This window comes from Eublepharis macularius, chromosome 3 (assembly GCF_028583425.1).
Source record: "Eublepharis macularius isolate TG4126 chromosome 3, MPM_Emac_v1.0, whole genome shotgun sequence".
Lineage (NCBI taxonomy): Eukaryota > Metazoa > Chordata > Lepidosauria > Squamata > Eublepharidae > Eublepharis > Eublepharis macularius.
In genome coordinates, this window is record NC_072792.1 from 3,865,940 (window position 1) to 3,887,298 (window position 21,359).

Below are 21,359 nucleotides of genomic sequence, written 5' to 3' on the forward strand. Positions count from 1 at the left end.
ATGCTTTTTTATCAGAGTCCATTGTTGAGCTGCCTCTCCCCACCAGTCTGATATATCTTTGGATGCTGAAGCAGGAGGGGAAAGCGCTTCAAACGGGAAGGGTTTGAAGTGAAAGCCATAGACGACTTTGAATGGAGTTTCTCCAGTGGAGGAATGCACACTATTATTATATGAGAATTCTGGCAAAGGAAGTAAATCGACCCAATTGTCCTGTTGAAAATTAATATAACAGCGGAGAAATTGTTCTAATATTTGATTAGTTTTTTTGGACTGTCCGTCGGTTTGAGGATGATGGCTTGAACTTAAACCTTGTTCAATCCCCATACTTTGTAGAAGCACCCGCCAGAAGTTGGCAACGAATTGTCCGCCACGGTCCGAAATCACCTTTGACGGAAAAGAATGCAGTTTTACAATGTGTTTTAGGAATATATCTGCTAGTTTTCGGGCTGAAGGTATAGTGGTGCAAGGTATAAAATGAGCTTGCTTGGAGAATAGATCTACTACGACTAGAATGCAATTGTGGCCCTTGGAGGGGGAAAGATCCGTGATGAAATCCATGGAAATTGTTTCCCATGGTCTGCTTGGTGTTTCTAACGGTTGTAGAAGTCCCGGTGGCTTCCCTTTGCGGGACTTGGCACTTAAGCAAATGGGACATGACGCTACATATTGGGAAATGTCTTTGCGCATGCCCGGCCACCAAAACTGCCGTTGCACCAAATGGAGCGTTTTCAAGTACCCATAGTGTCCAGCCGTAGGGGCGTCGTGACAACGTTGTAATACTTCTTTTCTTAAACTACTGGGTACATAAAAGCGATCACCCCAAAGCCATTCTCCTTGTTCAGATTGTTGCAATTTGTCTTTGGGTACATTTTCCCCCTCCTTTTCCACCTCAGCTTTCAGTTTGAGTCTCCACCCATGATCGGGTTGAGGAGGTTGGGCTGCGTGGCTGCGCGTTGTTACAACGCCCCCTAATTGCGTAGGCGAAAAGACGATGTCTACTGTCTCCTCCCTCTTGCTTTTGTGTTGAGGCATGTGCGATAGGGCGTTGGCAAGGAAGTTAGTTTTGCCAGGCAAAAAGTTTAAAGTGAAATTGAATTTGGAGAAATATTCCGCCCATCGCAGCTGTTTAGCGTTTAGTCTCCTGGGGCTACGTAAGGCTTCTAAATTTTTGTGGTCCGTCCACACTTCGAACGGATAACGGGCTCCTTCTAGCCAATGCCTCCAGGTGGATAGTGCCGCTTTGACAGCGAACGCCTCCTTCTCCCAAACATTCCAATTTCTTTCTGGTTCAGAAAATTTCCAGGATAGGAAGGCGCATGGTTTAAGTATATTGTCCTCCCCCCGCTGCAAGAGGATGCCTCCAATTGCAGTATCGCTGGCGTCAACTTGCACTATAAAGGGGCGATTTTCATCAGGGTGTTGTAGGACTGGTTCAGAAACGAATTGGGTTTTGAGGTGGTCGAACGCTGTTTGGCATTGGGGTGTCCAAGACAATTTTGCACTTGGTTTTTTGGCGTGGTCCCCCTTGTCTTTGGTTTTTAACAGTTCTGTCAGGGGGAGCGTTATTTGAGCAAAGCTTGCTATAAATTCTCTATAGAAGTTGGCAAAGCCCAAGAAGGATTGCAGTTCTTTGCGGGTAGTGGGCGTTTGCCAGTCTTGTACGGCTTGTACTTTGCTCGGGTCCATTTTTAAACCCTCTTTGGAGATGCAATATCCCAGATAAGTGAGTTCGGTTTTATGAAATTCACATTTGGACAGTTTAATAGGCAATTTGTTACACATTAGAGTAGTTAGAACTTTTTCCACAAGCTTTACGTGTTCTTCTTCAGATTCTGAATAAATTAACACGTCATCTAGGTACACTACTACTCGTTTATATAAAAATTCATAGTACTTCATTGATCATGGACATGAAAACCGAAGGGGCTCCGGCCAGGCCAAAAGGCATCACTAAGTATTCATACTGGCCGAGGGGCGTATTAAATGCGGTTTTCCATTCATCGCCCTCCCTTATACGAACGTGGAAGTAAGCATCTTTTAAATCCAATTTTGTAAAGATCTTACCATGTGCCACGACGTTGAGTAGATCTTGGATGAGTGGGATGGGATAGGCGTTGCTGGAGGAGACTGCATTAAGTCCTCTAAAGTCTGTGCAGAGTCTCAAACCCCCATCCTTTTTCTTGACAAAAAGTACTGGAGCAGCATGAGGGCTATTAGCGGGTCGAATGAATCCCCTTTGAAGATTTGTGTCAATGAATTTGCGTAGTTCTTCTCGCTCGTTGGGACTCATGGGGTATAGTCGGCCTTTGGGTAAGGATGCTCCCGGTAAGATTTCTGCTGCACAATCTGTCCTCCTGTGAGGAGGTAAGGAGTTGGCTTCTTCTTCTGTGAAAGCTTGAGTATAGGCTCGGTATTGCTTAGGTATTAGGTTAATTTCTTCTTGAGTTAGGAGAGCTTGTTCCACTAGGGTCGGGGTGTTACCGGTACTGTTTTGGTAGTAACAGGATTCATATTAGTGCCATCCATTTGTTCAAAAATGACTGGAGTTTCCAGCTCTTGTATGGAAATTACTAGTCCATTTACTAGGACTGGTGAAATAATGTCTCGAGAGCAGCCCGAGTCTATAAGAGCTTGAACACGAACATGTGTTCATCTTCGTTCTTCTGTGCCTCCACACATGGGGACTGCGCAGGCGCAGGCCAGCCACCGGAGAATTTTCTAGAGCTTCTATGGCTCCGAAGGGGTCGTTTGTCGCGCGCCTCAGCGACCGTCTTCCCGCCCAAACGGTCACGTGCTCCTCCAGCGACCAACGGCCCCTTCCCTCAGTTCTCTTCTTGCCGCCGCTTGGAGAGAACGTTTGAGCTTCGCGCTCTGTGCTTGTGCTTCGTGCCTTTCTAACTGATTGATCTTTGGCTTCGGACTTCGGACCTCGACTACTCTTTGGATCTCGCTTTGGACTTTGACGTGAACTCGGTAATACGACTCGGACTGTTTTGACCCTTCTCTCGTGTGCCCCTGAAGATGGCCTCAACGGCTCTCTTCAAGCACTGCCTTCAGTGCCACACTAAGATGGCCAAGACCGATGGCCATGACTTATGTCTTTTTTGTTTGGGGGAGACCCACAACGTGTCGGCCTGCAAGATCTGCCAGGGCTTCACCAACAAGGCCCGGCAGGATCGGAGGGCCCGACTGAATTCATCACTGTGGCAGTCGGTCATGTCCGAGGGGACCCCGTTACCTAAGGCCGGCCCTAGCCCGTCTGCCGAAAGGCGTTCAAGAGCTGGCTCAGTGGCCTCCGCGAGGTCGGGGTCGAAACCGCGCCCCCCGAGTGCCTCGGCGTCGAGAGCGGCCTCTCCAGCGCAGGGTCCGGCGCGGCCGCCCCGCAGCGCGTCATCCACCAGGTCGGATCCGAGACCGACTTCGGAACCGAGGATCCTGGTTCCGAGTCCCCGGTTGGAACCGACGACCGGTTCGATCCCTATTACATCGAAGAGGTCGAAGCAGAGGTCCCCTTCGAAGGCGAGGAGCGCGTCGGTTCCGAGGTCTTCTTCGGAACCGGCAAAAAAGAAGAAGAAGACCAAACATCATCGGTCGCCACATCCCGCCCCCCAGGAGGAAGTCATCGTGCTTCCTCATACGCCTTCCCCTCATCTGGGTTCCCCTGAACCAGAGGAACTCTCCGTGCCGGTGCCGGATCCGATGGCCTTCGAAACGGTGCCCGCAGAGTTTTCGTCGGGGCCGGAGCCGAGCCTGCGCCGTCGGAGTCGACCATCTCCTGCCCTTCGGTCGCCGAGATTGGAACCGAGCCCGTCTCCTCATCGGGGCCGTCCATCTCCTGCCCGTCCATCTCCGCCTCCTGTCGGTCGTGAGCGACGTCGGACCGGAGACAGCATTCGATCTGCCCGATCCACTGCGTCCCGGCATCGTCAAGCCTCCTACCTTCCCTCGCCATACCATTGCCAGTGGGAAGGGGCACCTGCTGGTTTCTCCGAGTCGGAACCGGGGCCATCGACGTCGAGGCGAACGTGGTTTCCCCCTCCAGTCCAGGGTGAGGACTCCCAGCACGGTTCCGAGGAAGGAGAAGTGGAGAGCCTGGCCGATTACCAGTCGGAATCCTGGTCCGAACCATCGCCGGCTGATGATCTGGTGCCATCTATGGGCTCCCCGTACGAGGACCTCCGCATCTACGCCGACCAGATGGCGAGGATGGCCCAGGCCCTCGAGATGGACATCTCCTCGGCAACCCCACAGACCAAAGACAAGCTGCTCAAGCGGATATACGGTGACAACCCGGCGTCCATTGGCTTCCCCATGCTCGAGGGTATTGAGGAGATCGTGGAGAAGGTGTGGAAGGTGCCCTGTGACCAGCCTCTGACATCTAAGAGGATCGAGCAGCTTTATAAGATCAAGCAGGGCACCTGGCCGGCGTTGGTGAAGCACCCTCCACCTTCCTCCTTGGTCACGGAGGAATTCAACCCCCGACGGTTGGGTCACTCCTCGGTGCCTGCCGATAAAGAGGGCAGAAAGCTTGATGCCATGGGCAGGCGCCAGTACATCGTCGCTTCGCTGGGTCTGAGGATTGCCAACTACCAGACCATCATGGCAGGGTACCAGCTGTACCTCTGGGAGAAGTTGGCGTCCTATACCTGGGACCTCCCACCTGAGCAGAAGGCTGTGGTGTCCCTGCTGCAAACAGAGGCTGTCCGGCTGTCTAAACAGCAAATGAATGCTGGGAGCCACGCTGCTGACACTGCTGCTAGAGGGATGGCTTCGGCGGTGGTCCTCAGGCGCCACTCCTGGTTGCGGTCGACCGCCCTGTCTCAGGAGGTGCGTTCCAGGGTGGAGAGCATGCCCTTTGAGGGGGACTCGCTGTTCTCCAAGTCCACCGACGAGACCCTGAAAAAGAAGGAGGAGGACAGGCAGACGGCTAGGTCCTTGGGGCTGGCTCCTGCGGACAAGCCCTCCTCCAGGCCACGGTACGCTCCCCGGTCCGGCCCTTACCATTTCCAGGGCAGATACCAGCAACAGCGGCCGGGTTTCCACCAGTATCCTGCCTACCAGCAGCGGCCTTACCCTCCCGCACAGCAGCAGAGGAGGCGTAGGTCCTTCAAGCCTCATCCGGCACAACAACCGGCCCAGCAGAGGGATCAGCAGGGCGCCGGGAGGCAGTACTGACGGGTCGCGCCAGCCGTATCCCCGAACTTTTCGGACAGACTGAGTCCATTCCTCTCTGAGTGGGAGTCAATAACATCTGACTCATGGGTCTTAACGATTGTTGAACTGGGATACGGGCTGGAGTTCGTTGAGCTGCCTAGATGCAGTTCACCCCTGACAGCTGTCAATAACACTATGGCCGAGCTGGATGCGGAGATCGTGTCGCTCTTGGCCAAGGGTGCTGTGGAAGAGTTGCCCTATGAGGACTCTGTAAAGGGTTTCTTCTCTAGGTTCTTCCTGGTCCCTAAGAAGGATGGGGGCTTACGTCCCATTTTAGATCTGAGGGGCCTTAATGCCTTCCTCAAGGTGACCAAATTCAAGATGGTTACGTTGGCGACTGTGATCGCCTTGCTCAAACACGGGGATTGGTTTGCGGTCCTTGACTTGAAGGACGCATATTTTCACGTGGGGATACGGGAGGAGCACAGGAAATACCTGAGCTTCGTTTACCGGCGAAGGGTTTTCCGGTATAAGGTGCTCCCCTTTGGCCTGTCCACTGCCCCGCGAGTGTTCACGAAATGTGTGGCCCCTGTGGTTTCCTTCCTGCGGGAAGAAGGCTGTACCATCTTTCCGTACCTCGATGACTGGCTCATCGTGGCTGAATCGGAGTCTAGGCTGGTGCAGGACATTGGCTTGGTGCTTAGCACTTGCCAACGCCTGGGGCTCCTGGTGAACTTTGAGAAATCCAAACTGGTGCCCAACTGCAAGGTGTCCTACATTGGTGCACTGTTAGACTCTGTGGAGGGTAAGGCTCTGCTCCCCTTGGAGAGGGCTTGGTCCCTAAGGGGTCTAGTGTCCATGTTTAAGAGGAACCGATTCCAGTCTGTGCGCACTATCCAGTGCTTACTAGGGCATATGGCAGCGGCCACCTCTGTGGTGCCCTTTGCTAGGCTGCGTATGCGCCCGCTCCAGAACTGGTTTGTGCGGAGGTACGATGCTTTGCTGCACCCTCCGTCCCTCAAATTCTCTATCCCGAGGGTCATCCTCTCCTCCTTGGACTGGTGGCTGTCTGATGACAACTTGTTTAAAGGGACCCCCTTTGGGTATCAGCACCATGACGTCACGGTTACCACTGATGCCTCTCTGTTGGGATGGGGGACTTACTGTGGTGATGTGTCTGTGCAAGATGTCTGGTCTGAGAGGGAAAAGACCCTCCATATCAATGTGCTTGAACTAAGGGCCATTCGTTTCGCACTTGTGTCTCTTACAGCACTGCTGAGAAATCGTCAGGTGTTGGTGCAGACGGACAACACGACTGCCATGTACTACGTGAATCAGCAGGGGGGCACAGTGTCCATGGCCCTGTGCCGGGAAGCCACGCTCACTTGGCAGTGGGCTATCAGGAACGGCGTGTCGCTCTGTGCTATACACGTGGCTGGGTCAGACAATGCCCGAGCAGATGCCCTCAGCAGGGTCCCTTTGCTGGACCACGAGTGGGAACTGAACGTAGAGTGCGTTGGGCCGATCTTCCAGATGTGGGGTCATCCAGTGATAGACGTGTTCGCCACTGCGGCGACCACCAAGGCCCACACGTTCTGTTCCAGGGCAGGGAGCGACCCCCTCTCTATTGGGGATGCCTTCCAGTTTACGTGGACGCAGGGCTTGCACTACATGTTTCCTCCATTCCCCTTGATTCCCAGGGTCCTGTGCAAGATAGAGGACGACGGGACGGACTGCATCCTGGTGGCCCCCTTTTGGCCATGGCAGGTTTGGTTCCCGAAGCTCCTGCGGATGTCCCAACGGACATATGTCAGTCTGCCCCCTCGGCAAGACCTTCTCCTGAACGGGAGCCTAGTCCACCACGATCCCAGGAAGCTGCACCTAACGGCTTGGCGGATCGTTCCTCCCCTGTAGGCTTTACTGACGAGGTACAGAGGGTCCTCCTGAATGCTCGTCGGCCATCCACTAGGCGCGCTTATGCGGCCAAGTGGCGCAGGTTTGAACTTTGGGCACTTGCTAAAGGAGTGGTGCCTGACAGCAGTCCCTTGGGGGTTGTATTCGAGTATTTGTGCCACTTGCGTGGCCTGGGCTTGAAGGTTTCCTCCCTCAAGGTCCACCTGGCAGCGATATCAGCTGCTCACACCCGAGTTGAGGGTGCTACACTGTTTTCTCACCCACGATCCCGCCAGTTCCTTAAGGGCATGTACAATCTTTACCCACTTGTGTCGGCGCCAGTGCCTCAGTGGTCACTGTCCTTGGTACTCTCACGTCTCATGTTGCCTCCTTTTGAACCTATGGCTACCTGCCCCTTGGATATGCTATCCTACAAGGTGGCATTCTTGGTGGCTGTGACATAGGCCAGAAGGGTCAGTGAGCTGTCTGCACTGCGGTCTGACCCTCCCTTTCTTGTGTTTCATCCCAACAAGGTGGTCCTGCGTCCCTGCCTCGGGTTTCTGCCCAAGGTGGTGTCCGCCTTCCACCTCTCGCAGGATATCTCACTACCTGCGTTCTTTCCTCAACCTTCCTCTAAGGGGGAAAAGGCCCTCCATTCCCTAGACTTGAAGAGGGCCCTAGCCTATTACCTGGATAGGACGAAGGGATTCCGTTCCAGTCCTCACCTGTTTGTATGCTTTGGGGCCAAGGACAAGGGTAACAGGGCTTCCTCACAGACCCTGTCTAGGTGGATTGTGGCGGCCATTAACAGGGCCTATTCCCTGGCAGGGGTAGCTTGCCCGCTTCATGTTAGGGCCCACTCCACGCGGTCCCAAGCATCCTCTTCGGCACTCCTCAGGGGGGTGCCCCTGGTTAACATTTGTAAAGCAGCCACATGGTCCTCTGCAGACACCTTTGTCAGGCATTACGCCATTGATGTCAATGCGGAGCAGGATGTATCTGTGGCCAGGGCTGTCCTACACTCCCTTTTTTCCTGAGGGAGTCTTGGGAAGATTTTCTTGGCGTACCTGCTAGGTACCCTTGAGTGAATGAGTGTATATATATGTATATTGGGGTGTATATATGTGTAAATATTGGGTACTGATGTATCACTGCACAGTTTACATAGATGTATATATGCATATCTATTTGTTGTTGTTCTTGTTTGTTCAATAAAATTGTGTTGGACTTCACCCCACCTTCCTTATTGTGTGAAGCTTGGTACACTCCCATGTGTGGAGGCACAGAAGAACGAAGATGAAAACAGGGTTAACATACCTGTAACTTATGTTCATCGAGTTCTTCTGTGCTGACACACAACCCTCCCTCCTACCCCGCTGTGAATTCCAATGCACAAAGATGTGGTGGCTGTAACTGAATCTGATGTGTTTTAAGGTGTTACGGCTAAGTGTGTTGGTCAAGCGGCGGCAAAGGAGAACTGAGGGAAGGGGCCGTTGGTCGCTGGAGGAGCACGTGACCGTTTGGGCGGGAAGACGGTCGCTGAGGCGCGCGACAAACGACCCCTTCGGAGCCATAGAAGCTCTAGAAAATTCTCCGGCGGCTGGCCTGCGCCTGCGCAGTCCCCATGTGTGTCAGCACAGAAGAACTCGATGAACATAAGTTACAGGTATGTTAACCCTGTTTTTTCCTTTCTGGATTGACTAACGTTACTGGTATGAAGAGTATGGACCCGTGAGGTCTGTTCAGGGTAGGAACAGACAGATCTTTGATCTGTCATTTGGGTCCTTTTACGACAGATCCATCTCGTTTCCCGAGGCCGGGCTCTCCGGGTTTTCCTCTCCGACTAGGGCTGTTGAATCATATTCCATGACGTCGTCTAGCTCCAACCCTCTTTCGGGAGGATTTCTACGGAAAGCTCCTCTGCCTCTCGTTGCTCTCGGAGCAGGTGTTGGGTGGGTTGGCGCAGGTTGAGCGGTGGGGGCTGGACGTCTTGGTGGGAACGGAGTTCTTTGCACAGGCTGATATGGACATTGTGCCGCAAAGTGACCGCTTTGTCCACACTGCAGACACAATCCTTGTTGCCATCTAGCATCTCTTGCTCCTCTGGTAGCGTACCCAGCACCCCTACTTCCCCTCACCAGCACTGATGAACGCCGTTGCCCAGTGGTTTGCTGCTGCTCGACTATGCGCACTTCTTGCATACGATTTTCCACTTCACAAGTTAACTGGATCCACCCCAAAAGTGTGGGAGGGTTATCCTGCATTAGAGCCCGATCCAACAATTTGGGATTCATACCCTGTTTGAATAGGATTATTTTGGTGGACTCCTCACACCTTGGGCATTTGGCGGCCAGCTGTCGGAATTTCGTAACATAGTCTCTGGCCGACATGTTGCCTTGTCGAATGGCTTGCAATTCTGTTCGGGCCCTAGTTTCCTCTAAGGGGTCTTCGTACTGGGCGCGAAGCGCATCCACTAGCCCCTGTAGAGTGTTCAATTCGGGGGCCCCCAATTCATAAAGAGCTACATACCATTCAGCTGCTTTCCCTTGGAGACGAGACCCCAAGTGCTCGATCTGGCTGGCTTCCATCTCCAAATAAATGTCCCCAACGGTTAAAGAATTGTAACGCTTGTACGAGGAAGAATCCTAGTTTGGAAGGATCTCCGTCAAATGTGGCTTCCAGTTTCACCCACCCCATCGGCAGCTCCGGCTGTCTGGCGAATGGCGCAGGCAGTGGGTAATATTCTGCTGGCACTTGTTGCGGCCCCCCGTCAGGATACTGTGGAAGGGGTTGCACTGGAGGCTGTTGGGGCCTCAGTTGCGGAAGCCGTGGAAGAGGCCCCCTCGGTGCTGGCTGTAGCGGCGGAGGTCCTCTAGGTACAGGTTGAGCTGGTGGGGGGGGTCCTCTTGGCGCCGGTAACAGTGGAGGAGGTCCCCCCGGTACTGGCTGTAGCGGCGGAGGAGGTCCCCTCGGTACTAGCTGTGGCGGCGGAGGAAGCCCTCTAGGAATCGGTTGTCTTGGCACGGGGGTTCCTCTCGGCCCTGGCGTTTGCAGCGGACGAGGCGTAGTTCCCCGTCCAATGGATCCCGACGGCGGAGTTTGTCGGGGGGGGGGGTAGTACCTCTCTGTTTCCTTCCGACCCTCCAACAATGAGTACCGAGAGTAAATGGACTGCATGGGCCAAACTTTCTTCCATGCTAGACAGTCTATCTTCCAACACTTGTACGCGACTTGAGTCGGTAGTTCCTGCACACTCATCAGCAGCAGCTTGCGTGGTATCCACGTACTCTGCATAAGATTCAGCACAGGCCACCCCGGGCCAGGGCCTTATTTCTCCCATGCCTTGAGCCCCCGCTCCCTGCTCTTCTTGCGATCCCCTTCCAGGATTCCTTTTGCTAATCCTGTAACCACCAAAATTCCAGCGTCAACGGCTACGGTTCGACTTTGTAATTGTATCCACGTGTGTTCATTCACATCTTGTTGCCCCGACCACGGGGTAACTTCGGCATAGTCCCAACTCAGAACATCGCGGTGGGACGTTTCCCACTCCAGCTGGTCGGCCTCTCTATTCCAGTAGTACCACGGTTGACTACTGGCGTGTTCTGCAATTACTTCCAGACTCCGTCGGCCTTCCATTGGGGGCTGCATGAATGTAGTACTAGCTCTCCTTTCCCTCATGTCCCTTGGCCTCGAGCCCCACTGTGTTGGCGTCGGCAAAGAAATCAACGGGTCAGCAGCGGCTATGGGCCGAGTATTAGTCCTACTGGGAGCGAGGGTATAAACCGTAGAAACGGAGGACCCTGTTCCTCTCTGAATGGATCCTTGAAGCTTGAGAGCCGGGGGAGGCATATGGATCAAACAAAGGGTCCCTGTCGGATACAGCTTTGGAATCCGTCTGCCCCGGCTTAGGCATTGGAAAAAGGTGATTCGCAACAAAATGTCAGAACTGTGGCTAGATAATAGTTATATCCAGACTACCTTTTGCAATCAGACAAGAGTCCGTTGTTTTCAAAAGATTTACTGAAAGTATTAACCATTATAGTCCACTGGCCCAGATGTAACATCTGGGTTGGTACACGTGTATTGTTGCGAATGAGAGGTAAAGAATACAGTACAAAGTATCAAGACTCAGTAGGCCCAGCCTCCCCCCACAGTTCTCAAAACAATCCCTTTGAAGCTGAGAGAGTGAGAGTTTCCCAGGACTGGAGAAGATGTAGCCAAAACATTCCTCTTCTGCGAGATAGCTGCTAGGGAAGCTCTTGGCACCTGTGAAGAAAGCACTTAGCACACTAAAAGAATTAAAATGAAGTTTCTTTGGTTAGCACATACAGAGAAGCATTCTGAACCTGACAACTATCAGGGGTGGTTTTCCATTGCCTGCCTCTGCAACCCTGGTCTTTGTTGGAGGTCTCCCATCCAATTGCTAACCAAGGCCAACCCTGCTTCACTTCTGAGATCTGACGAGATCAGGCTCACCTGGGCTATCCAGGGCAGGGCTGTGGACTATACACTGGGCAATATAAAAGATACTTGTACAGTGTTAAAATAGCAAACCAGGCTGCGTCATCACAATTTCTTGGTGTGAGGTGTGAAAAATCTACCCATTCCCTGTTCTGACCAGAGGGGAAACAAACAGGTTGAGAATCCCAAGCTACCAGACCTCAATTGGGAGTTTTTTTCTTCTCCCTCCCCTCTGCTATGCAACAAAAAGAAAAACCTTTTCAGGTACCTGCTGTTTCTCTTACCATCAGTAACCAGCAGAAGAAAGCTAGTGACTAGACCTTAATCTCCCTCAGGTTTACCTTCTGAGTCTGACTTGTTCAGGCTTCCTGCCACCGCCCCCCCCCCCATCTTCTGCAGCAGCTAATTCTGCACCGAAGGCAAACCCCAGCAGTGTCACCTGTGCAGGCGAATGCAGGTCCAAATAAGAATTGCTTTGGAGTCAAAATAGTTTTTTTATTGTTCAAAAGCACAAATGTCATTTGCCCTATCTGCAAAAATACTGATTGCAAAAGGAAAAATATTGGCCCAATAATTTCTACTTGCAGAGGAAGAAAAAGTGTGGAGTAAGCGTTTTATCCCTTTGTCCCTGGTGGGTAGCCGTGGATATGACAGCGAAAGCAGAAATGAGCCCACTTGCTTTTTTATGTTGTGTAAAGCCCACCTTTCTCACTGAGATTGCCCAGTGCAGCTCAGTACAATCAAGAGGGGGAGACATCTAATTAGCAATGTAAAAGGACTAGGAACGGCAAAATTTTGAAACAGAGCTGTCCTCTGAACAAGCATACGTATCAAACATAACATATTAATGCAGAGTTCAGTGTTATGTCAGTAAAAAGAGGAGTTAGCTGTGTTAGTCTATAGTTGCAAAATAGTAAAGAGTCTAGTGGCACCTTTAAGACTAACCACCTTTATTGTAGCGTACAATATGTACCTATTGTAGCATACAGTAGGATGATGCATCTGACAAAGAGAGCTGTGGTTCTCAAAAGCTTATGCTACAGCTGCATCTGATGAAGAGAGCTGTGGTTCTCGAAAGCTTGTGCTACAGATGCATCTGATGAAGAGAGCTGTGGTTCTCGAAAGCTTGTGCTACAATAAAGTAGGTTAGTCTTAAAGGTGCTACCGGACTCTTTACTATGTCAGTAGAAACACAGTGCATCTTCATGGGCCAGTCGATTATGATGTTATCCTATATCCTTTATAAAATTGCCCTCCTGAACATAGTTTTACAAGGTTTGCAAAATACCAAGAGAATGAGAGCTTTCCCAAGCACCTCAGGCAGGCCACTCCATGGGTTGAGGGCTGCTACAGAGAAGGCCCGTTTGTTTGTTTTTTAAGTTTTCCAAATGTTTATTTAATTATGCACATTAGTAGTTAACAATATTGAGAGAAAGTCCTTAAACACTGATAACTAAGAAATCTTCTGTTACATATTAATAATGATTTATATGCCCTTATAACCATGAATTTTCTTACAAATGAGTATTTCAACTTGGATTTCAATTAAAGGTTGATATACTAAATGACTTAAATTTACTAAATGACTTAACTTAAATCTTAACCTTATTATAGAGGATTTATAGCATAAACATAGATGATTGAACACCTTTGATAATAATTAGATTATTAATAAAATACTGTTCAAGGAAGATTTTTTCAATATATATAATAAGTATTATTATGAAGTTAAACCTTTTATCCATCCATTACAGATATTAATAGAAAAACCAACAATGATAATATATACTCATTATTGTAACCCTTATAAACCTTGCTAAAGTAACCCCCCTCCCTCTGTCCCCTCTTACTTTACGAAATAACACTATTTAAATTGGATTAATTAAGTTGTTTAATAACCATTCTCTATAGCCCAAGAGTAACCCACCCCCTATAGACTATTTGGCCTACTCCTACCAACTTGGAGAGCTGTAAATAACTGGGGGCCCAGTCTGTGACCTCCGTTCCCTCCCCACCATGCCTCTAATCTGAAATTAAATATATGCATTTTCCAGTCATAACATTTTACAGTTTATTTTAGTTTGGTGTCAGCTTGGATTTTAACATTTCAGTCTGTTTTTTCTTTCTTGTTAAATGTGTCTTGCTTGGGTCTTGTTATCCTTAAAGGGTGATAAAGAACTGAGCATTTTTCTTTTCTGTGATATTCTGTCTCTGATTGAAAAAGTCTCAATGCCGAGATCTTGCAGTAATCTTTCCAGCTTCCTGATCTAAAACTCGTTAGATTGTATCTTGTATTTTGACTTGAAGATGTGTATAATTAGTCCATTTATATTTTATTTGGGCTTTTCTCAATGCTTCTGTTTTAAATCTCACTTCTTTTCTTTAATATTGTGGATGGCAAGTCTGTAAGTATTTGGATATTTGTCCCCTTTGTAGGGGATTGATCCTTTATTTCTTGCTATTTCTAGTATTTTACTCCTTGTCTTCCAGTCTGGGATCGTGGCTAATTAGGGTTACCAGCTCCAAGTTGGGAAATTCCTGGAGATCTGTGGGGTGAAACCTGGAGAAAGTGGGTTTTGGGGAGGGAAAGGACCTTGACAAGGCATAATTCCATAGAGTTGACCCCCCAAAGTAGCCATTTTCTCCACGTGAACTGATCTCTGTGGCCTGGAGACCAGTTGTAATTCCGGGAGATCTTCAGCCACTACCTGGAGGCTGGCAACCCTATGGCTAATGTATCTCTTGGTTTATTATACTTTGGATTATTTTGTGACCCCAGGCAAAAAGCCTTGGTGATTATAGGGGTTGCGCCCTTTTCAAGTTGTATATGCTGTGACAGCCATGATTCTAAAAAGGAGGGTAGATCTGCATTGTCAGATATCTTCTCATCAAAATTTCTGAATTTAAGGGTAGATTGTTTTGTCTGGATTTCCAGTTGCAATAGTCTTTCTTGTAGCTGTTTATTTTCTCGTTGTAAAATGGCTATTTCAGATCGCAACGAATTGCTTAATATAAGGGCATGATTAGTCTTTTGTGCTACTTTGTCTGTAGCTGATTTTATTTCAGCAAGTTGTTCCTCAAAGGGTTGAAGAATAGTCATAATTTTTTGCTCCAATGGATCCAGTATTCTGGCCAGCGTTGGGTCTGCCGAGCTAGATAAGTTGGGTGGCTTATTCTCACCCTCGCTGTTTTCAGCCGCCATTTTGGATGTCGCGCTTTTCTTCTCTGCTGCCTGCTGCAAGGCTGGGAAGAATTCCTGAAGCTTTTTTGAAGCGTTTGCCTTCATTTTTTTCTTCTCAGCATTTCATTTGCTCAAATTTCTTTCTTTATTCGCTTTTAAGGTCTGTTACGACGTTTTATTTTGAGGCTTTAGGGTGAGGAGGGACGGAGCTAACTTTCCATGCTTCCTTCTCCCTCGGAGCTGTAGCCACGCCCCCTCAGAAGGCCCCTGTTTTGACCATTGTTGATCTTGCCCGTCTGGAGGGTGGCACCTCAGAAGGCTCTGCTCAGCTGAGCTTGGGCCAGTTCAAAGGAATCCCCCCTGCATGAATCTAGAACCTTTCTGTTGCAAGGCAGGTACAATCTCACTAGAACTCGGGGACCTACTGTCCTTACCATTCTGAATGAGACTGGGGGGAGTTGTGCTGTGAGCTACCGCAGTTGCTTTCTTGCATACATGTGAGCTGTGTGTGAAGAAGACCTCTCCACCTCTTGCGCCCCATGCAGTGGTACCTACCATTTACCACTTTGCGATCTGCCAAGTGAGATCGTGCTAAATGTATCTTACGGGCTCTTGTCCATACAAGCTTATGCCACAAAAAGTCTGTGGAACTTCAGGAAGCCACAACTCTCCTTTTTGCATATTGTTTTGTCCCCAGCTCTTAGCTTGTACTAAAATGCATGGGGGAAGAAGTAGGTGTGTGTTTTCCCTTTTAAACCTCCTGTTCAGAGGAGGAATTCTCTGCTTCCACATTTTTTATTTTTTGGTTCTTTCCCAGTATTGTCCAGCAGCTCCCTGGGTGGATTCTCTGCACTGTTAACGACAGGATCAGCTCCCCCTTTTCCTGTCTTATCTGACCCTCTCTTTTGCATATTTGTCTCTCAAAAGCTTATGCCCTGGGAAATCCTGTTGGTCTTTAAAGTGCTACTGGACCCAAACCTTGCTTTGAACATTCTAGTAACATTGACTGCAAGGGTTTTCTGGGGCTCTCTTTCCATCAGCCATTTCTCAGGAAGTAACTGCATTCTCAGTTTTTGGGTGGTGGTGTGATGTGGTAAGCCACCTTCCATAGTTATAGTAGTTCTCATATGAATCCCCTAAATAAATCAGTCTTGAAACATAAATGGTACAAATTAGGAAACTTCCAACAGAAGTGTGAAATCGACCAAGATTTCATTGTGCAGAAAAGAGGTGTTCCCTATTTCCTGCCCAAGTATGCACACTAAAATCATGCAGTCCGGACCCCACCTTAGGTGCCTTTCCAGGTGCTGAAACAGCCTCCCTCTGCTGTTTCGGCACCTGAAAAGATGCGGTGGGGGGGGGGGGATAAGAGGTCCTGGGGTTGCCATGCACGCTCCGTGAATTGGGGCCTCACAGCAATTTTAAGGGATCTACAGATGCTGTTAGAATGGCATCAGCAGCCGGGGGGGGGGACCTGTGGTTGCTGCCCCTTGTAGTTTAGCTGTAAGAACTCTAGAGTTGGTGAATGAAGGGGAAGAGTAGCCCAGTCTGCCTCATTAGATGGGGTGTTATGTCTGTATATGCCAGCCAGCTTCTCTTACTCAAATGGTATTATAATTGCAGTCAGTGGAGAGACAGTTATATTCCATATGTCTGCCTTTAAGTCCTGCTTTCTTTTCTCTGCAATAGGCCAGAAGCCGCACATATAAGGAAATCCAAAGACAAGAAGAAGACAGAAAACTGCAGGAGATGAAGGAAGAGCAGCGAAGGAAGGTGATGAAGTAGCCGCTAACTCTCTCCGGCTGGTCCCTTTGCTTTTCCGTGTGGACTGGGGGTTCAAATTAGTGAGGAGTACAGGCAGAGCTATACCTTGACCTTAAATTTGAACATCCTGGTTTTGTTTGAATTGACTGTTGTGTTTATGGCTTGCAGTAACCACATCTAGTTCATCAAGTGTTGCATTTAAAGGCTAAGTAATGACCGTTGGATATCGTGTCCACATGACTGGGTGCTCAGTTCTAAGCATCCCCCCCACAGAGCCTTCCTTGAAATTAGCAGGTGGAAGTATTTGGAGCCAGAACCTTCGGCATCATCTTGCATGCATTGCATTAGGTTGTCTCTCCCAGAAGAAGACAGCATTCTCTCGCCTAGGCATGTCTGCAATTTGTTTGTTTCTTAACGTTGACATGCATGTTGGGATTAATGCCAACGAGCAAGATGACTGCCCGTCTTGTCACCATTTGCCGTAGCATAACAGTTAAGTGGCTGGGTTGCGAATCAGCACTCTGCTGGTTCGACTCCCAGTACTGCCATGAACTCTGCAGGGGGGCTCCAGCAAACCACTCCTCTCAGTCCCAGCTCCTCACCCGTATTGTGGGGATAATAACAACACTGACTTTGTTCACCACTCTGAGTTGGGCACTAATTTGCCTAGAAGGGCAGTATATAAACATGTTGTTGGTCTTGTGATTGTCAGCGGCGGTGGTGGCCGCTGTGGGTAACCCAGGTGCACCATAAATTCTGAGCAACAATCGTGGTTGAAATACTCCTTAAAGAACTGGCTATGTTAGAATTCAGAATGGGATCCATGCTTCTCAAGAAGGGGGTACTGATCCTGCCAGTGGGTGTGTCTCTGGGCCAACCTAGACCACACCACATCCCTGAGCCCACCATGGGAACAGGGCACCATTTTAGAGCCTTTTTAAAAATTCTGAAAATTGCCACAGGGGCCAGATCCTGCTAGGGACTCTGGTGCAAGAGGCTCCTGTCTCCCCTCTCACTTTTCAGCAGCTGAAACAACCGTGGCATGCTCTAGGGGCATGGCATCATCTAGTGAGGCCCCTTTCCAGCATCCCCCTCATGTTTCATGAAGATTGGACCTCAGGGGCCTTTTATGGCCCCCCCAAAGGAGGTGCCCCCTGCCACCCCATTTGTTTCTGTTGTGGGGGGGGGGGAAATGACAACCACTGCAGAAAGACATAGGTTATGGCTTCCCCAGGGTCCAATCTCCCTGAAACCTGGTGAGGGGAGGGAGGAGGTATTTAGAGGATAGTTAGGAGCAGGTCCCTTGCAAATTCTGTGGATTTTGCTTGCAAAATGCCACCCCAGCCTCCTACATAGCTCCCTTAGTTTTCTCCATAGGGAATAATGGAGAGGGAGGTTGCTGGGGACACCTTCTTTGGGGGGGGCACAAAATCCCCCCCCCCGAAGTCCAATCTTCATGAAACTTGGGGGGTCATTGGAGGACAGTTAGGAGTAGGTCCCCAGCAAAGTTGGTAAAATACAGTCCTAAAATGCCGCCCCAGGCCTCCAGAAAGCCCCAAATCGCATTTACCATTGGAAAGAATGGCCAAGTTTTACTGAATTTGCTCTATATTGCCAAGCCAAACTAGAGAATGCATACCTCCACCCTGTCCTTTCCAGGTCCACGTATCAGGCATATTTCTGAAGTTTTGCTCAGACGCTTAATTGTATTGCCACAATCTTTCTTCCCACCTCCTCCTCCTCCTGACTGAAAACGCTGCATGGAGAGGAGGCGTAGGAAGTTAAGGGGGGAAGGAGGGTGCAGGAAGGAGGAGTAGGGAGGCAGCAGCATCAACTGCCAGTTTGGTGCAGTGGTTAAGAGCGCAGGACTCTAATCTAGAGAACTGGGTTTGATTCCCCACTCCTCCACTTGAAGCTAGCTGGGTGACCGTGGGCCAGTCACAGCTCTCTCAGAGCACTCTCAGCCCCACCCACCCCACAGGGTGATTATTGTGGGGATAATAATGACATACTTTGTAAACCGCTCTGAGTGGGTGTTAAGTTGTCCTGAAGGGCGGTATGTAAATCGAATGGTGTTGTTATTAATATTAACTAGAAAATGGAAGGTTGCAGAATGAACGATGAGGTTATTGGTTAAGCAAAAGCTTTGCCCCCATGGGCAGGCTGAGGTTTGAAGCCTCCATCAGCCCAGAAGTTTGCTTGGTGCCCTGGGCTGAGGAAAGTGCACGAGTGCCCCAAATTCCTACCTCCTAGGATGGTGCCGAGGAGAACACTTTCCATGTACATACTCTAGCCCAATCTATCTATTTAAGGTGTTTATAAGCTACATTGAATCCAATCTTTGGTCCAGTAGTACCATGAAGTCCAGCTAGATTTCCAGGGTTTGAACATTCGAGAATCAGAGCTCTGTTTATCAGATAGGAGGAGGGGGAGAAGGAAGGAGCCTTTAAAAGTGAGGCACTTTGGCCTCATTTATAAAGATTCCTTTGCCACTCCTTACATCTGGCAAAGGGAGCTCTGACTCTCGAAAGCTCCCGCTGGTCTTTGAGATGCTGCTGGAACTGTAGCAGAAGAGCGGCAGGACTCTCATCTGGAGAGCCAGGTTTGATTCCCCACCCCTCCACTTGAAGCCAGCTGGGTGACCTTGGGTGACTCACAGCTCTCTCAGAGCTCTCTCAGCCCCACCCACCCCACAGGGGTGCTTACTACAGACCAACATGGCCACCCACCTGATACTATCTTCATTGAATCCAGTGTTTGGCAAAATCTGAAGAAGGTTAAAATAAAGTAAAATTCTAAATACAGTTTTCATAAAAGAAGCCTTCATAGAATTATCAGCTGCATGAGATAAGCGATTATTAAACTCTTCTGAATGTCAAACGCCCAGACCAACAGAAAGATCTCCTTCAGAAGGAGGCAAGCGTAAGAGAGCCTCCCAGGAAGCGGCTTCCATGTTCTCGAGGCAGCGGCTGCAAAAGCCCAGGGCCCCAGACGCCAGCCTTGCACCCCCAAGGTGGTCTTCTGCACAGGCCTTCAGAAGCTGGGGAGCTCCTATAGACATTGGAGCTTTGGCAGAGACTGTCCGGGCCCAGATTCTCCAGGGCTTTAAAGCCAGTGCCTCGAGGCAGCCGAGCACTCCCACCAAAAGGAGAAAAGCGCTGGAAAAAGCCAGTGGTGGTGTCTGGAGAATGGCTACAGGCTGCCCCGCTGGCAGGAGGAGGCTGTTTTTTCCCCAAACAGGAATCTCTGGGTTCATCCATTTTGCATTGCACAGGGAAATACAATGCCAGGAGGACAAGGCAAAGCAATTTGTAGAACTCAGCAAAGAGACTTAATAGGTGGTCATCCTGTGCACTTAATCATTGCTGTCTGCATAACTGTAAGGCAATCATTTTAACTTTTTTTTATCCTTCTCAGGCAGAAATCTTGGAACTCAAACAAAGACAAGAAGAAAGAACGAGAGTAAAAGCCCATCAAAGCAACCAGCAGAGGTATAATTAATAGAAGTTTATCATCTGATTTGGATTAAGAGTTTGGGATTTGCCCTGCCTCTTACTTGTGTAATATTTAAATTTTCGTGGCTTTTCACTGTAGAGTTGGGGTGAAGAACATGCCTGAGGGCTGTGCTGGGCAGCAGGGCCATTGTAATCAAATTGTAAAATAAGAATGTTCTTAAAAGGAGCGGTTTGAGACTCTTCATGCTTGAAGAAGCTCCCAGTTCAGTCTGTCCTAACTGCTGAAAAGCAATTCAGATTTTTATATAGTATTCACTTTGCTAATCTCTGCCTTCTGGCAAGATTTTAACATTCATTTCCCCCTGCTTTTCTATTTCCAAGGGTGAATAATGCGTTTCTGGACAGGCTGCAACACAGTCACCAGCCTGGTGGCCCTTGCCTGCCTGAAGGTTTGGGGAATATGGATTTTAGTGCTGACGGCTGGGTGAGTAAAAATCCCCTCATGTTTCTAAATCTTAAGAATTCTTTAAAAATATGGTTTCAAAAAGCATTTTGTTACTTGACTATTATGAGCAGTGCCTTCTTTGGAAAATATATATATATGGTGCACCCTTTATATGCAACTACTGGCCCCTGTCTCCACCAGTTCCCCCCTCAGGACTTGGGGACCCCCCCCCCAAAAGGTGCCAGTACTCAGTACTGGTTAGTACCACCACAAAAAACCCCACTGACGACAAATAATAAATTTACTGCCTGGTCTGGGTGTGGAACCAAGATGAGGAACTGCACAATCACTTCTGAGAAGGAAGGAGCTGGGATTGAACCCACATTTAACATAACACAAAATTGTAAGTGTCCAGTTCCATATAGTTGTGGTTGCCTAGAATATGCCTCTTTTAAGTCGCTCCTTGTACATGTTACAACAGAAAGGAATCTTGGAAAATACCTGCAGGCAGAGAAATAGGAGCTCACATTTGTGGTGAACAATATGCAGTCCTTAAAAATTTAAATATGAAACTTTACAGGGCCACTTCTTACATTTGCTTAAATTACAGTCTGTATGTAGCTGCTCCCAGTCATTGTCATTGGGCAAAGGCTTCATATCATTTTGGTTCAGCTTCCGTGGAGTCTCCCATTTATGGTTCTGGATTCAGCTCTTCTGGTAAGCTGTAAAGCAGCTGGATGGATTTGGGAGGCAGGACAGGACTTCCAATGGTTAGACTCCACCTGTTCTTGTTGCTCAAGGAACCTTACAAATCAAAGTAAAAATATACAGAATAAAATCCAAAATAACTCCCCTAAATTGGAATTTTTTTACCAAATCTGAGAGAAAAAAATCAGAATTCTAAATTGATTCTCTAATTCGGTTTGGCTATTTCCAAAAAAACAGAAGATGATCGACAGCATTCAATAATTCCTAAGTATAATGTGGAGATACATAACACATGTCC

At 49.0% G+C, this 21,359-nt stretch overlaps 1 protein-coding gene across 1 annotated transcript in view; it reads left to right on the forward strand.

Moving 5' to 3' along the window:
• EPSTI1 (epithelial stromal interaction 1) overlaps nt 1-21,359 on the forward strand; it is a 78,367-nt gene that overhangs the window by 30,658 nt on the left and 26,350 nt on the right. Inside the window, exons 8-10 of the mRNA XM_054973042.1 lie at nt 16,379-16,462; nt 19,871-19,944; nt 20,290-20,392. Coding sequence (XP_054829017.1) covers nt 16,379-16,462; nt 19,871-19,944; nt 20,290-20,392 — 261 coding nt within the window. The remainder of the gene's footprint in view (nt 1-16,378; nt 16,463-19,870; nt 19,945-20,289; nt 20,393-21,359) is intronic.